At 52.8% G+C, this 17,172-nt stretch overlaps 1 protein-coding gene across 6 annotated transcripts in view; it reads right to left on the minus strand.

Moving 5' to 3' along the window:
* SYNJ2 (synaptojanin 2) overlaps positions 1-17,172 on the minus strand; it is a 95,776-nt gene that overhangs the window by 51,201 nt on the left and 27,403 nt on the right. For 4 of the 6 annotated variants that reach the window (XM_081031197.1, XM_081031196.1, XM_081031200.1 and 1 more), the window contains exons 3-4: positions 9,241-9,511; positions 5,127-5,352 (exon numbers count right to left, since the gene is read on the minus strand). In XM_081031197.1, coding sequence (XP_080887323.1) covers positions 5,127-5,352; positions 9,241-9,511 — 497 coding nt within the window. Of the gene's footprint in view, positions 1-5,126; positions 5,353-8,637; positions 8,801-9,240; positions 9,512-17,172 lie in introns of those variants that run through there. The other 2 variants (XM_081031198.1, XM_081031201.1) reach the window with 2 other exon arrangements.

The following is a 17,172-nucleotide window of genomic DNA, read 5'->3' on the forward strand; positions in this document are numbered from 1 at the left end:
GCCCACCAGATATGACTCGAGGCTTCCTCCCAGGAACACTGACATGCCGTGTACAGCCACGTGCGCGCGCACACACACACACACACACACAGAAATACAAATGCACAAGCCACACACATACAAGTGTACGCACACACATGCATGCACATACCCCCCCCCACACACCAACATGCACACACATACAGCCTGCTTTCGAGGGTAAACACTGATCATCCCTCCCAGAGACAATGGTAAAGCAAGGTGGAAGTGGACGGGGCCAAAAGCAGCTCCCTTTTCTGGCTCCCTGAGCACTGAATTCAGGAGAAGCACGGCTGCCTACTGACAGGCCCTCATCCGGGAACCAATCTGCTCCCTGTATAGTCCGGTCGTTTGTTTGAGAATGATGACGGAGCGGCAATTCCTCAGTCACCTTCCTGCATTTATTACAAGACTCCCACTCCCAAATGGCAAAGTGCGTGGGCCCGAAGAGTCTCATCTCCATAGCAGGGAGCCCAGGCCAGAGGTGACCGGCAGGTAACCACCAAGAGGGCCGAGCTGCCCCAGCCGAGGCTCCTTCCCTTTGTGGGCTCAGAGCCAGTTCCCTCAAAGATGCTGCCTGCTACCTTTGGGCAAGGAGACTGAATTTCAAAGGCTGCCACTTCTTCAAATGTCAGGTCACGAAGCAGGCAACACCGCCGCTCCCTGAAGGAATCAACCCCACCCTGCCCACTGAATCACCTTGATCTGAAGGTCTCAGGATGCAATCAATGCACAATCTGCTCTTTCATCATAAGCCAGGCACACTGCCCCGTGACAACACCCCACCCAGGGGCTCACAGCCATGGCTCCACAAACTCAAGGGAGCAGGACACGTGGGGTTCCTGTGATCCCATCAGATCACCGCAGCCTGAACGGGCAGGTTTCCCTCACGCTCCCTGTGCGTCCACACTTCCTGGAGCGCAGCAAACGCCTGCAGGCTGAAAATCCGCCCCGGGCTCCAATCCTGGATTATCCTATGCTCTCATTTATATGTGGCATCTAGTGCAGTAAACAAAACAGAAACAGACTCACAGATACAGAGAACTGGCGGTTGTCAAGCGGGAGGGGGACTAGGGGATGGGTGAAAAAGGGGAAGGGATTAAGAAATACAAATTGGCAGTTACAAAATAGTCACAGGGATATAAAGTACAGTACAGAGAATATAGTCAATACTATGCTAATAACTATGTATGGTGTCAGGTGGGTACTAGATTTACGGGGGGGGGGTCACTTTGTAAGGTATATAAATGTCTAACCACTATGCTGCACACTTGAAACTAATATTGAATATCAACTGTAATTGAAACAAAACAAAACAAAACGAAGTACCTTCATTGGCAGGTGGCCAGGAGGGGAAGGCGTAGCTGCCGCACGGCTTACCAATGGCAGAAACATGGGTATATATTCCACTTAGAGAACATTTTTGTGTTTAAAAAAATAAAACAACTTAGATCAACCTAAGCACGTCTCTTGCTACAACGTGCATAACAAAACCATCCCATGATTCCACAGAGCAAGTGGCCCCCAGAGAGCAAGTGGGAGCGACACGAGGTTCTTCTTCCTCTGGGAGCATTTGCACCCCTTCAGCCATCTCTGCTCATCCTGCCTCTGTAAACATTTTAGAAAAGGAGACCTGCACCTGCGGTGGATCCTGCTGGAGTGGGGCTGATCTCATCTGGCGCGCTGGGGCCCACCTGTACCCCTGGGAGCCCGCTGAGGGACGATTTCCAAAGGAAGCGCCCGCCTTCAGGCTCTCCTCCGTTCTAGCGGGGACATCCTCTCCCTCCACGCTTCCCCACTTGGCACGGGCCTCCTGTTGCACAGATCCCCTCCCCTCCTCTCGTGCTCCGCTCTTTTCTGTCTCTCCAGGCAGCTGTCTGGCCGCTGAGCACTGCCTGTGAGAGGCACGCCCAGGGGGCATGCTCCCTGCCTGCCAGGCCAGCTGTCTGTACCGTTCCTGCTGCGTCCCGATGGGCAGCTCAAAGTCAAGCTCGGCTTAGGGACCCAGGGCTTGCTCCTGTGTTGCCAATAAGGACACCCCTGGAATCGGATCTGGGAACTGACTCCTGCCCTCCCCCAGGAGTCGCCTTCTCTCCCACATGCCCTGGTGGTCACACTGTTGGGGGCTCTCTGATGGCGTGACTCATCCGAGACGCAGTGGCGCGAAATGTACGTGCCCCACAAAGAACTGCTTTGGGTGCAAGGCCACGACCCTCCTGCTTGGCTATGTGTCTAGTGAAAAGGAAATCACCGCAGGGTTAAGTTGCTATCTCTTGGTCCCAGGTGGGGGCCATCTTCCCAGCCGATTGCATCTGTGGGTGGACAACCCATGGGGGTAGGGGTCCGGCCGCCTGTCAGCTCGTCTGCTGCTCCTGGGAGCAAGGTTGGGGTGAGGGCTTCAAAGAGAGAGCAGCCCCATCTGATCCAGAACCCAGCGGAGGAAAAGGGAGGGAAAACACAAAGTAGGAAGGCCACAAAGGCTGCAGGAACCAAGAAATCCCTCCCCGACCCCAAGAAGGGAGGCATGTGGAGGTCATGTAGGTAGCCGGAGGGCCAGGCCATCTGTATTTCTCAGGCTTTGCTGAGCTGTCTACAAGGTGCAAGAGGGGACAAGGAGCCTGCCTCTGGGCACACTGGAGACCAACGCAAGTCAGCAGGCACATGGAGATGAAATAACCAGAGCAAAGGCCTCAACCCTAGTCTGTAGGAAAATGAGGAAAGCAAAGACAATACAGACTTTTCATAAAGCTACACTTGCTGCATTTAAAGCATAGCCCTTTCACCTCGGAACAGTTCCTTGTTGTGGGTTGGATTGTGTCCTCCAAAAAGATGTGTTGAAGTCCTAATACCCAGCACCTCGGAACATGACCTTATTTGGAAATAGTCACAGCAGATGTCATTAGTCAAGATGGGGCCATAGTGGAGTAGGGAGGGCCCTGATCCAACAAGACTGGTGTCCTTCTAAGAAAGGGAGAGAACACAGGGAGAAGGAGGCAGAGTGGGGGGACGCTGCCACAGCGGGGCCACCAGGAGCTGGAAGGGGTCCTCCCTCAGTGCCTTCAGAGGGAGCCTGGCCAGGCGACACCTGGATTGTGAACTTCCGGTGTCCAGAACTGTTTGAGAGCATAAACTTCAGTTGTGTAAGTTGCCCGTTTGTTACAGCTGCCTGAGGAACTATTCTGCCCTCTTACATCTTCAGTTAAAACAAAGAATGGTGATATGGAGGGCAGTTGATTTTCCAATGACTTACTTGATAAGATACAGTAGACAAGACCAGAATTTTTAAAAACTGGTTGAAATTCAAAAATCCAGAGAGCACCAAACAAGAGGAGCAGACCAGGGACCGTCGGCCTGAGGGCTGGATGGAGAGCCAGGCGGAGGCTGACGCCTGATAAAACCTCTAGAACCTGATTCAGTTACCAGGTTCCAGGGCTCTGGTAATTTGATTTGTACCAACAGGCTTTGCTCCACTGGCCCCCAGTTCCCAGCACAGCACCAAGCCCACAGCAGGTGTGTGGGGACAGAGCCGGGAGTGCAGTTTCCAGGCTCTCGGCCTCACGTGGAAAGGTGCTTCCTCAGGTAGTAAATGGCCATCAACTGTGATTGGATGGCCATCAGCTGTGGCTAGTTGGCCGTCAGCTGTAACCAGGGAGCCATTGGCCACTAATATAAATGCTGTGGCTACGCTAGCAGAAAGTGGGGAGCTAGCAAGAAGATGGTGGCTGGCTGGCAAGCGCGGATGGCAGTTAGCACGGTGGATTGCAGAGGCGAACGCCGCCAGCGAGAGTATAGTGGTGTGACTCCCGTGGCTCCGTGGGTGTTCCTTTTCGGCCTCACCACATCCTGCGTTCTTGTGTGGGGAGCGGGAGCAGAGACCCCGCAGGCCGCCCCGCGTGACAAGGTAATAAATAATAAACATTTGTTGGATAACTGGATGATGCCAAGGGTAACGACACGAGGATGGGATTGGGATGGAAAGTAATAATGAAGGTGGATCATGACAACAAAACGAAGTCATTTTCATCGTGCAGATAAGAGAAAAAAGCAGGCAGCCGCCATTTGGGGGCCGCATTTTCTCTCCGTGTCATTTTTACACTTGATCTTAGCCAAAAGGCCGAGAAGCGATCTCCGTGTCATTTTTAATCAGATATTTATTTACCTGCCTCGTCTGTACCCAGGGGAACAGACAGGGTGAGCAGACGTCACAGGCCCTGCTGTGCCACGGTCCTTCCGGTCAGCATCCGAGCCAGGTGGCCCCTGCTCACCCTGCACGTCTGAAAGTCCACGCAGGTGCCGCTCGCACACAGAAAGCAGGTGCTTAATCTGTGCAGAATTGGCCACAGTCCTCCAGGAAACCGCCACCCACCCCGCACAGCTGCACTAGTAAGGAGGAGGTGCAAAGCCACATCGCCACTAAGTAAACACAGGTGTGCGCGGCCTGACACCCATGGCCACACGGCACCTGTGCCTTTCACAGGGCTTGCTCTTCTTATAATGTATCCCACCTGTTCGTCTGCACAGTGGCATTATCCTCCAGATGGCAAGTGAGAGAGTGAAAAAAGTAAGACAGCATCTCTGGGAATGAGGACAGAGTTTAGAAAACAAATCAGTGAGAAATGAAGCAGATGGTCACAGCCCATGGGAGCTGAGCGCAACGGCTGTTCCACACGCAGACTTCATTCACAACGCCCAGGTGCTAAGACTGGCATCTAGGATGAAGCCTCAGCTGATTTAGGATGAAAAAGAACCGTTTCTTCTCTCGCCCTCCCCTTATCAATCTACTTACTTTTGCCTAAAAAGATTTTCAAGCCTTATGGTTCATCCGGGGACTGCTCTCTAAAAAACTGTCACCCTTCATGATCATAGCAAAAAGTCCTGCTTCTTTTCAGCTGAAAATACCACAGGTAACCAGTCCTTTTCCAGCCTGAGACGTGAGTCAGAGAAGAGACACCATGCGAAGCAGAGGCTCCATTTGCAGGTGGAGCCCCAAGGCCTGCAGAGTAAGTGGCCGCGCTCAGCAGAAGTTGCCTCAAATGAGCCCCGACACACACATGTCTGTGTGGGCGGCACCACTCTGAACCCCCGGGGCCAGGACCGGCTGCACTGACCTGCTCCGTCTCCACGAAGTTGGACACGTGCCCATCGTCGTTCACGCCGCGAGTGTGGAAGCGAGCGCCCGCGCGAGCGCAGCTGATGCGGGAAATGAGGCAGGCCTTGGCCTGCTTGTGCGAGGCGTACACCGTGCGGATGGCCACCACCCCGCAGATGACCTTCAGCAGCCAGTCACAGCAGCTCACCTGGTGCTGCCTCAGGGGCAGGTGCAACAGCTGGTTCCTGCAAAACGGACCCCACCGCGACTCAGGTCACCTCACATCCTCCAGGAAACGCGGTGCCCAAAGCAAGCAGGGAGGAGACACCTGTGGGGCCAGCATGCCCTCTCAGTGTGGGGGGAATGCGCGCAGCTCCCGTGAACTCTGCACTAGGGACAGTCCCGGGCTTCTGAGAGACCCCAAGCAGGGCCACTGAGACACAGTAGGAAAGGGCAAGGTGTCCTCTCCAAAGCCACTACCGCCGTCAGTATCAGCGGATGGGAGCCAAGCATGCCGTTCAGGGAATTTCAGAGGAGCTTCCGTTTAGACCTGTGGTCTCCATATTTTTATATCAGAAATCTCACCAGTAAATAAATTACCATACGTTTTGTGATTAATAATGATAAATGATAAAAATATTAAATATATGCATGCTTTTAAAATTATATACGTACCCCAGGAGATGAATTACAAAGCAATCCCAAATAAAGAAAGAGGAGATGAAACTAAAACAAAAGTTCCAGTATCGCTATACCTGGCGGATTGTTCTGGGCCTCTGGAGACCCCTGGTGTCCAGTATGATAATGATGGGATAACAGCCAACACTTATTGAGTTTCCCAGCACCATTCTAAATGCTTTGGGATGGATTAACAATGCTACGTGACAGGTATTATCACTCACCCCATTTTACAGATAAGGAAACTGAGGCACAGCAAAGTGAAATGTGTACTTGCCCTAGGTCACAGAGCCAGGAAGCGGCCGCATGGAGCTGGGAGCCTGTGTTCTCCCAGCCCAGCCGGCCTGCACCTCTCTTAATGAAGGCCCTACCTTTACTGCTGCACCTGTAAAATGGGCAGCTGCATCCTAATTAGACGTACTATGTCTTCCTACCGTCTCTCAGTCACTCAGCCTCTCAACACTCACTCGAGCTCAGCAAGTGGCCGCTCTGAGAAGTGAGGGCTCGGAGGGGCTGCATGGACACCGGGACACCCCGGGCTGCCTCTGGGCTCCACGAGGCACAGCCAGGGGCCCTGAGCGGTGCTGAGGCCCCTCACGCGCTCGGCTCCCTGGGAGGCAGGAACCCTCAAGGGGACTCTCTTACAGGGTATTGAGTAAATCTAGATCACAATGCCCTATTTGTTTAAAAAAGGCAGCACTAGTCCTGCCCTTGAGACTTCCTCAAAGACAGAAGCATTTTCTCCTTTCTGGAGAAGTGTGTTGTGAGCCCTGACACCTCAGGTGGCTTCTCCAAAAGTCGCAGCCCCCAGCTCTGGGCCTCCCCCACTGTGAGCAGGGCCAGTGCCACCGGAGTGCTGAGACGCCTTCGCAGAGTGGCCGCGTGGGACCCCCTTCTGAGCTCTCAGAGCCACAGTGCTTGTTTGCGGGAAAAAGGATCATCGTGAAGACTACTCTACAAAAACGTGTTTCCCTCTTTTGCATCCCTGTCTAAAATTCAGATGCTAAATGAGCCTTAGTAACAAATGTATTAAATCTGCACACGGCACCGAGACAAAGCCTCTAGAGCAGGGGTGTCCAAACTGTGGCCTGAGGGCCAACTGCGGCCCACAATCATTGTTAATTGGCCCGCAGCAAATTACAAAAATATATTTAGTTTACTTAAATAAACCAGGTGAGGCAATACGTACTTCACCTCGAGTGAGTGGCCGGCTGTTTGTGTACTTTACCGCATATGGCCCGTGGTGAAAAACGCTGAGAAAAGTTTGGACACCCCTGCTCTAGACTGTCCTGGAGTCTTCCAGCCACACAGCTGTGGTCACCACCAAGTCACCAGGAGTCAGAAGAAGGAGCCTTTCACCAAATGGGCAACTCCGAATAAACCCTGCTGGTAGTCATACTTTGCCTGACCCTCTGTGGGAGGAGGGCTCATATTCTCAGAGGAAGAGAGCCAATCTAGAAAGGGAAAGAGCTCTGAGTTTCCTCCCAGGCCTTGTTTGCACAGGGAAGTACTTTTCCATGGGGTCGATAACCAGCCCGGGAAAATGACTTCACCCTGCTGGACACGTTCCCTTCTTCAGCAGCCACATTCAGCGCTGACCCCATCTAACTCGAGATGTGGGTCCACACCTAAAATAGGGCACCCCAAATGATGGCTTTAGGCAGTCAAGCCTATGACCACTCGGCCGGGGCCAACTCGATTGGGGTCAGTCCGTGGGTTCCCCCCTGAGTCCAAACACCTCACCCTGGGGTGCGGACAGCCCAGCAGCCTGGCACCCTCCAGCGTCTCCTCTCAGCTCAAGAGAGAGTCTGGTGTCCAATTGGGGCTTCCCCTTCCCAAACCCCTCTCAGCCTCCACTTAGGGAATCCCTGCTTTGTCTTCCTGTTTTTTGTGCCTTGAATCTCCAGCCACAGAGCTGGCAGGAGGAGGCCTGGGGAGGGCAGTTACATAGGTGCTGGGTCATCCAGAGTCCCCAGGTGTCCCCTCCGGGCTTGCGATGTTTCCAAGGAATGTCAGCAATCGAAGACCTCTTGCCTCTGCTCGCATGGCTCCGTAGCCTTAGCACCAAGACCCCTCAGTCCTTAAGCTCCGCTACCGTTAGGGGCACAGGTCCCAGCTGGTCCCTGCAAAGTGGAACCAGTGATTCCCAGAAGCACCATCCCCTGGACCTGCTACTCAGCGATTGGTCCCGGAACCGGCAGCAAGGGTGGCACCATCCTCACCGGGCTAGAGATGCTGAGGCTTGGGCCGTGTGGACCTGCTGAATGAGATCTGTATCTTAACAAGCTCAGCAGGACATTCACGTGTGTTAAAGTCTGAGCACGTTACCGCCCAAAAAACGCAAAACCCGAGAACCTGAGAGGATCCGGGGTGAGGAGCACTGGGACACATGGACGGATAGGTGAAGCCCCCCTTCCTTCAAACGGAAGTCAGGAGTGTCCTGGGGAATGCGGGACGGGGGGCAGGGGGGCGGTTCGAAAGCACCAAGGAAAGAACATGTATCTTGTGATGGGGACCTTTGACTCCCTCTGGGCCATGGGAGGGGTCACAAATAAAGGCTGTAAATGAGCCTCACCGATCCTGCCTGAGGGTTGGGAGACTGGGGGAGCCCCAAAGGCCAACACTGGAATTCTACGAACATCCCATTATATGAGGTGTCGTGGAACAATTTCTACAGCAGGCTTTTCATCACTTGCTTCTGACTCGCTCTCACACCTCTGGGAACTCTGAGGGGAACGGCACCACTGGCAACCCAGGCCTGGGCACCAGTGGGTGTTCATCACTGCCCCCCTTGCACAGGATTCATCGGGGTCACTACCCCCAGGACCCAACAAGGGCAATAAATAACTTACATATTTATAGGATCGTTCACACCTAGCTCAGTCCACGAAGGAGCGCCCAGATGACTCTACATGTATAGGGACATCCAGTCACCTTTGTCTGGGGGCTTCAGGACATGCTTATCACGCTCTGTACATCACCTTGGCAGGGTGACTCAGTTTCTCCACTGCTGGGGCTCGTTTGGGATCTTGGCGCCTCAGTCTCCTGACCTGTAAAACGGTAACCACAGACGCCACCTCACAGACCCCTATGAGGCTGATGAGAACTTAGAACAGTGCCTGCCACATCTGTCTGCCAGGCGTGACCAGGATTGCGAGAGCAGAAGCCCCGAGCACAGGCCCAGGTACTTAGAAGGTGCCTGCTGGAGGCTGGCTCTCAACTCTTTACTTCTGCCCCAGATTTTCGTTACTAAACCTACATGAACAGCCTCCCTGGCCCCAGGGGTGGGGAATGTAGGTTAGTCTTCTTCTCACTGTGCAGACAGCGAGCAGGCACGGGTGCTGCTCTCCAGGGGACCCAGGGGATGCAGAGTGGAGATGAAGGACACAGGGGCCAAGCAGAGCTCGCCCTGCGCGTGGCCAGGGGGGCAGGAGATGCAGGGACTAGGGCCTCACCAAAAGAAGGCGTTCCCCCACTCATAGCTGTCATCTCCCTGCTTCTGTGCCCGGACGGTGAGGTCGAAGTGCGAGCCGTCGTTGGGCCACGAGAAGTAGAAGACCCCTGAGTTGAGGATTTTCCTCAGGGCGGCGAGCCGGTCCTCGTCCTTCGCCTCTTCCTGGAGAGGGTAAAAGTCGATGGCGGTGATTTTGTAGATTTCCGCCTCTGGAATTCTGCCCACGGAGGTGCAGCCTGTCACCAACACCAGGAAGCTCAGGGACACGCCACCTGGAGGGGTAATCAGACACAAGGACAGGGTCACAGTCAGCCACTGCAGAGTAGCTCCCAGTCACGAGGGGCCTAACAGCCCCGTTTCACTGCAGCTACATGACTTCCCATTCAGTCCTGCACCTCACACCCCTAAACTCAGTGTCTCAGGAATGCGCCCTGCCTCCTGAGCCCCACCTGGAGCTCTGGTTCTGAGCGTGGCCCCTGACCAGCAGCAGCAGCGCCACCCGGGAGCCTGTTAGCAATGCAAATTCTATGCCCAACCCTAGGCGTGGTCTGGTGCTTCTGCTGCCCACCAGAGCCGGAGGGTTTCTGGCCTGGCGCCTTCCCAGGCCTGCACCCTCTCCCCACATCTGCCACCCAGGGCCTCTCAAATCCTCCCTGCCCATGAATTCTCAGCCAGCACGTGGCTCAGGGCCTCCAGCCAATATCAGGCCTCCAAGTTCTGTCACTGGAGTGGCCTTCCCAACCCACCTGATGGCAGAACTCCCTCCTCCACTTAAATCCTTCCGTGGCTCCCACTTCCCCTAGGACTGACATGGGAACTCCTCCCACCTCATCCCTCCCCATATACAGAACCCAGAGGCAGCAGCTCTTCTGGGCTGTGCTCTGAAACTCCTCAAATGTGTCATACGCCCTTGTACCCCTGGGCCTTTGCCCAGGACGTTGCCTCTGCCTGGGAAGAACCCCCCCACACACACACACACTGTCTACCCAACAAGGCCCTCCATGACCCCTACCGACCCCATTCACCTTCCCACATGCTGGTCAGAACCACCTGCCTGCCCCTCTTTGCTAGGAGAATTCCTCTCCACTCTCTGGGACCAACTCAGCAACACCTCCTCCAAGGAGCCTTCCCTGCTCTCCTAAGACATGGCTAGTCGCCCCTTCTGTGTGACAATAGCATCTGTGTTAGCCCTTGTCACAGGCACAGCCAACACCGCCTTCCCCACCTACGTCCCAGTAGACAGGGTTCTTGGGGGCAGCGCTCTGTTTCGATGTTATGTCCCAGCGCTGCACATGGCACGTTTGAGGAATTCTTCCTAAAGAAGCCAACATGAGAGCAGCTCAAGCCTCCCGCCCCGTTGACCCTGTGCCAGAAGACACCTGTGTGGGGACCTCACCCTCTGTCCGTGCCTGTTCTCTGTTCTGCATCCCTTACCCCACAGCAGGCCCCTGGCACAGAGAGGTGAGTCAGGGAGCAGGGCTCTGCTCTGGGGACAGTAGGGACAGCGCTCCACGCTCCTGCTCCAGGAGAGGGCCCAAGAGATCACGTGGGTGACTGACTGGCCTTTGGGGCTGGCGTGGTACTGGTCCACAGGACATTCCTTTCAAATGACCTCCGGTTTACTCCAGATGGCCAGTGGTCATTATCTGGAGCCATGGCACTCCATGTTCTTCGACCTCTTGACATTTGAATAAAGACCCCTAAGATGGCCAAGTCCACCACTACCCGCCTCCCACCTCACACTTAATAGGAAGAGGGGGGCTGCTTAGCGCGAGGTAACATCTGGTTTTTATTAAAGATGCTGTCTTTTGATAAATAAATCACCATTCATACCATGACCACCGGTGTGGGGGAGAGGTCCATCAGGGCAACCATCTTGGCTCATATCCCACCTCCTCAGTCAGATTACCAAGAAACAATTTTGAAACATAAGAATAAGGCTGTGGATGGTGGCAGGTGTTGGGCTGAGTTTCTTAAGTAGGACCAGCATCATTTCTGGAAGATAGATACGGTTTATGTGGGGTAGACGTCCTCAAACTCGAGCCTCACAAATGCCAATATTCCCACAGCCTTTGCTAGAAGCAAACATCCCATGGGCTTCTCATGCCATGGGCTCAGTGTGGGGGAAAGCAGGGTTCAGGAACCGTCTCCTTGGAGCCCAGAGGACAGCCGTGTGACCGTGCACCCAAAATTAGACTCTGTAGGGAGCGGGTTCAAGGAGAGGCATGGAAATTTTTACTTTACATCTCTCCATCCATCTGAGTCGTGAAGCTGATTTCTAGCACCACTTCCTCACAGCCTCTGCGTGGGGGGACCGAGTCCCTGGCAAGAGTCCCAGGGTGCTGTGAAGACGGTAAGCACTTCCTGTGCAGGGCGGCTGGGGGAGGCTCGGGATGGGCATGCTGCAGCAGGCGTGAAAAGGCTCTTAAAATAAGTGAGAACAAAGGGACGGTGCCACCGCCACTGCGAATTCAGGCTCCTGTGTCCCGGGACCAGGGGCTCAGGAAAGGGTGCCACCGTGTGAGTGCTGGAGGGAGGTGCTTTCATGACAGCTGATTCTCAGGGCACTGCTTCCCCTGTACCAGGCACCGGCCCACAAACTTCCTCCCAGCAACCCCTCGGGAGAGGTGCCACTGTTGTTTACAGAAAGGGAAACAGAGGCACAAAGAGGACACACCTGCCCAAGGTGACATAGTGGGGGAGGTGGGATTCGATCCACGTTCTGGCTATCCCACCTGGGCAAGTACTCAAGCCAGGTCTGCTTCCAGAGCTGCTACTCTGAACTATATTTCCTTGCAGAAGTATCGCCAACCTGCTTGAAAGTGCAGCCATTTCACACACGAGGGACTGTCCCCCAGGGAGCTGAATCACCTGCCCAAGCACACGGCTAGTCAGTGCTGAACCCAAGATCCAGCGTGGGTCTCGCCTTGGCCCTGGGCTTCATCTAGCCCTCAGGCCCAGCAGTCTTCATTCACTTTGGCCTGTTGTCTCTCTAAAAGCGTGGCTGGCCAAGGGACCTCTGGCTCATTTTTTCATTGACATCAAATGTTTTCATCGTTAGTTTAAATGGTTGTAATATATTTTCCAGCATATGCTCAATATTGACAAGTAAAACTAAAATTGTTATAGGCCTCTTTACCAGGATCCGACGGAATCCAGACCGTGACTTGATACTCATCACCATCTTTTATTATTCAAAGCAACACACAACAAGTTCTTTAACAGATGGGAGTTTTCCTTATTTCATTCCACTTTCCCCCCACAATCTCATCCTAACGTGACCTTTTGTGTTTCCTTGTCCTGTACTGTTCACCCTGTTATACTGTGCAGCAATTTGATCCTAAAGCGGAAAGTGTTTAAAAAGAATTTCTTCTGGTTTGAGTTATCACTGCAATGATTTTTAGTACACAATCGGGTCAAACAATGTAAACAAAACATTTTGCTAAATAATCGTTTAACATAAAACGTAAAGATTTGTTGGAAAAGCATCTGTTAATGAGACAGATGGGACTTATAGTTCATATATCCATGGATAAGTATAATTTATTGAGGGAATGAAATTAGATTCTATATCAATTCTCGTTCTGTTTTGCATTTTTATGGATGTAAACACTAAGAAACCTTGTGCACATTAATAAATCAATGGGAATAGAAAAGGCTTCATTATAGGAATGTTAGTCACTTCTTCAAAGTCCTTGGGAGTTACAGGCTGAATATAGGTAACACTAATTTATCGACAAAATTACCATTCATGCTGTCAACTCATCCCCTAGTTCTCCGCCCATTATGTGGAAAGCAAACAATTGGACATCACCTGACCTATAAACAAGTTTGTTACTGAGTCATTGAGGTGACTTACGTCCTCAACACGACTGACAGCCACGTTTTGAATCGTTCCTTTGTTTGACCTCCTAGACGTATTCAAGTCCCCGGGCAATGCAAGATTCTAGATGGGAGAGAGGTAAGATGGAAGACAGGTGGTTGTGGACGGGACAGAGGGAATGAGACACTCGCCCCTCCTCACAGGGACACTCTTAGGCAAACCGATTATAGGAAGGAGTCGAGTGCCTGGAAACTTGTTTTCCTTTGAAGTACCCACGTCTGTGTCCTGTGCACGGTTCTCTGTGAGCCGGCCTCCACAGAAGGGAGACCCACCGGGCCCTGACAGCCAGCAGGTGGCTTCCTGGTGTTCCAATACTGCGTTTCCTGCCTGTGCCCAGTCCTGTTGAATACCTCTCGTGTGCTCTCCACATACCACAGGTTTGAAGGAAGAGGTCCTGGTTTGAGCCTGGACAGGGGTTCTTGCTTTCATCACAGGAAAGAATTCAGAGATGTACAGAATAAGCCATGTGAGCGGTGGGTTTATTAATGGACAGTGCACTCTGGAGAAGGGAGAGTGGGCAGGCCCCGAGGAGGCAGCTGCCTCGAAGCACAAAGCAGCTTAGGAATTTATTATTTCTAAAATGAGGGCACCAAATAGTCAAGGCTTAGCAGTGGTGTCATAGGCATTCCCGGGCTGGGATCCTGGCTGACCACTCCTACTGTTGGTGGAGGCGTTTTTTGTCCTTATTTGGCTTTTGTCGGAACTGTCATGGGGGCACAAGGTGGAGACTTTCCCTGAACGCAATGCTAATGAGCGTATGATCCATTATAATTAGCTAAAGTTCACCTTGGGCAAGATGGCACCTGGATCTGCTCTCGCTAGTTCTGGTAGCTGCACTTTTTCTTAAGGATGATCTCATCTCCTCCCTCCTCTGTGTCCCCTTACCTGCTTCTTCCCTTCCTCCCCCTCTCTCCCTGCAGCCGTATTCTTTCTGCCTATGGTAACAAGCCTGGCACCAGACTGTTAAGGGGGTCACTGCCCCCCTGGCCCACGCAGTGTGACGTTAGCCTGTGGTCCCCACAGAGAAGGTATCTCTAGGGGATAAAAGTGAGGCCATGGGGACTCGCCTGCCCAGGGGCATGAGAAGTCCCCTCTAATGCTCCACTTGAACACAGGACCTGGGCTTTGTTTTCAGTAAGGCAGGATCAGCTCTTTCATAGCCAAGAAGTCATCTGGGTCTGGGGAGGTGCTCAGAAGTCATCGGTCGAGGCTGATCCAGGGCTTTGGAAGCAGTAAGCCTCTTGTAGCAGCAACACAAAGATAAGCTCCAACTTGCCTTGGCCTCAGAACACAGGGCCCTGGGTCCTGCACACCTGCAATGGCCTATGGGGGATCAGGCAGGACTCCTGCCCGTTCTGGGCCTCAGAGGGGCATGCACCAGAGGGTCTCCATGTCCCTTCCAGCTCAGACACTCTGGTTCTAGGGCTCTGGCCAAAGCAAGACCACACCCCAGGCAGAGGTTGCTGGCCAGACTCAAGTGAGGTGTCAGGGAAGGCAGACAATGGTCACAGGCCAAAACACACAGCAGAACCTGAAGGGGGGTCTCTCTCTCTCTCTCTCTCTCTGTCTCCCCCTCTCTCACTCATACAGTAGTGTGCGCGCATACATACACACACACACACACACACACCCTCCCTCCAGAGGCTCACAGTCCAGACAACAACGCCTGCAGCCTGAACAGGAAGAGAGGAGAACAGAATGCTGCTTCCTGAATGTCTAGTAGTTCAGTGGGCACAGAGTTTCAGTTCGGGAAGATGAAAAAAGTTCTGGAGACGGACGGTTGCACAGAAGTGTGAATGTACTTAATGCCACTGAATCATATACTTAAAAACGGCTAAAATGCTAAATTTTACTTCCTGTATATTTTACCACAATTTAAAAAACCAAAAAGTCCGCAACCTCAATATCACCTTAGAAATTCTTTCCCTCGGGAGGGTCGGCTTCAGAACCCACCTCCAAGTCCAGGCTGCCCTATTCCCCTGAGCCCGGCAGTGATGGGGCCATGTCTTATCTCACTATGGCCATCTGTCATCTGGCTGGCAAGGGCTGGCACTGGGATCACAGTGAGTCATGGCCGACACAATGCCGTTTATTCAGGGACAATGTTGGGTATGTTCTCACTGCCGGGCCCCCCACTTCCCCTGTGCTGGTCTTTCTCTGTGTTTGCTCAGGCTCCGAGTTCTACCCCCCAGCTAGGTTTGTAGCAATCTCAAGCCTGGGCTGCCTACAGACCGTCTTATCTATCCTTTTGTTCCTATAGGACGCTCTCATACTGGAGTCTGTAAACAAGGGACTCAGGGACTCGGGGCTTTCCCACTGGGGAGCGAGGAGCTTTGGCCAGAGGATCCCTGAGCCCTCCAACCCCACCTCCACCCCGCACCCTATACTAACAAGCTCAGAAGTCTATTACCACATGGCACCAGCTCAAGTGGCTCGTTCACCTTCCCTTCCTAGAACATGAGAGTGGTGTGGCTGCGCTGTGCTGGCAGCTTACCCCAGCTCATGGGAGCCCGGTGCCGCAGCTCTGCACTGGTAGCCTGAAATCAGCCAGGGTTGGAGTATTTACACCATGGAAATTGGCAAACACTGCACATCAGGGCTCCTCCCACCTCCCTGCACCCCGCAGAGAGCTGGATGTCAAATATTTGCTAGCACACCACTGGCTATATGTATTAAAATAAATGATTCTAAGACCAATGAAGGCCACTCCATATCAAGACTTGCTGGAGTCTTGAATAACCTGAATCCTGCATAACCTGAATCTCAAAAGACTGTTCAACTTCCCTCTCCAGAGACTTCCATTCTGAAGTGACGGCCTACAGAAGTCAGCCCCCAGCTGGCCTGAGTGCATGAACCGCCCACGAGGAGTCAATGACACGCAGGGACTCAGCCTGTACCCTTTACCCCAGTTCTCCCAGAGGGACCCCTCTGCAGGCCAGTCCCCTCCCACTCAGCACCCTTGTTCCTTCTCTCATCTAAATCTCTTAAGAACTACGTAAGATAGAGATGAGGCAAATTTTCTGGTATTACAAGTGGGAAAAGAGCCCTAGAGAGAGTGATTAAACGGATGCAGAACGTCAGTCTGTTGTGCAGCTGGAACTAGAATCGAAGAGGGTTGTCTGGTGGAAAATACATAGGGCTGTCACGTACAGCTTCACAGGTCACGCACTGCACAAGTCCAGGAGACACAATTTATTAATAGACCTCAATTTATTCAACCCCTGAGGCTATGAAACAGGGAGGCCTTGAAAGCTTAGGTTAAAAGTGAGTTAAATCCCCATAATCATTGGGATAAATTCTTTTTACTGCTCTACTCTCACTTTCTCTGCTTTATATTGTGTGCTCACTGGGAAACCCAACTCCCCTGCTAATTATGGGGGCTCCACCCCCTTCCTGTTGGCATTCCAAGAGGAAGGGGGATTTTGAGCTCTCCATGAAAACCTAGGAACCTAACATAAAGCTTTGATGCAATTTTTGTGCATGTTTCTGAATTTCTAAATAAAAGGCTATTTTCACTTAGGTAGATTGAAACTGAACAGCGTGCCCAAGTTGAGAGCCTGAGGGGAAGTCTCTTTCTCTATACAGAGATCCTCAGCCTAAAAAAGTCAAAAGGGAGGACCCCGCCCCCCACTAAGGAGGGTCATCTTGGTGGCAACTGGAAGTTGAAACTACGGCGGTGTGCTGCCTAGCACCCTCAACTGTTCAGAAAACAAACCCATACACTCCTCATCGTAACCAAAGGGGATCTGAAAAACTTGATTGTAAGGCCCAATCCTTCTAGCCTTCAGATACTCCCATGTACTTTGAGAAATGTGTTGAAAAGGCCAAGCAATCCTGACATTCCAAAAGTCAAAGTCATCCTGACCACACTCAGAGGGCCTTCGCAGCCCACCCTGGAGGGTGCCTCTGGCAGGCAGGCTGGGGGTATTCAGAGGACATCAGAATTGGGGGCAGGTGACCCCGCAGTCCTCTAGGCCAGGGCACGGCCCTCCCCCTCCGGCTAGGCCTGTGTGGCCACCAGAGGCTGTGTTTGTTCACTCCCTCCTCAGG

The sequence above is a fragment of the Rhinolophus hipposideros genome, assembly GCF_964194185.1.
Source record: "Rhinolophus hipposideros genome assembly, chromosome: 3".
Classification (NCBI taxonomy): domain Eukaryota; kingdom Metazoa; phylum Chordata; class Mammalia; order Chiroptera; family Rhinolophidae; genus Rhinolophus; species Rhinolophus hipposideros.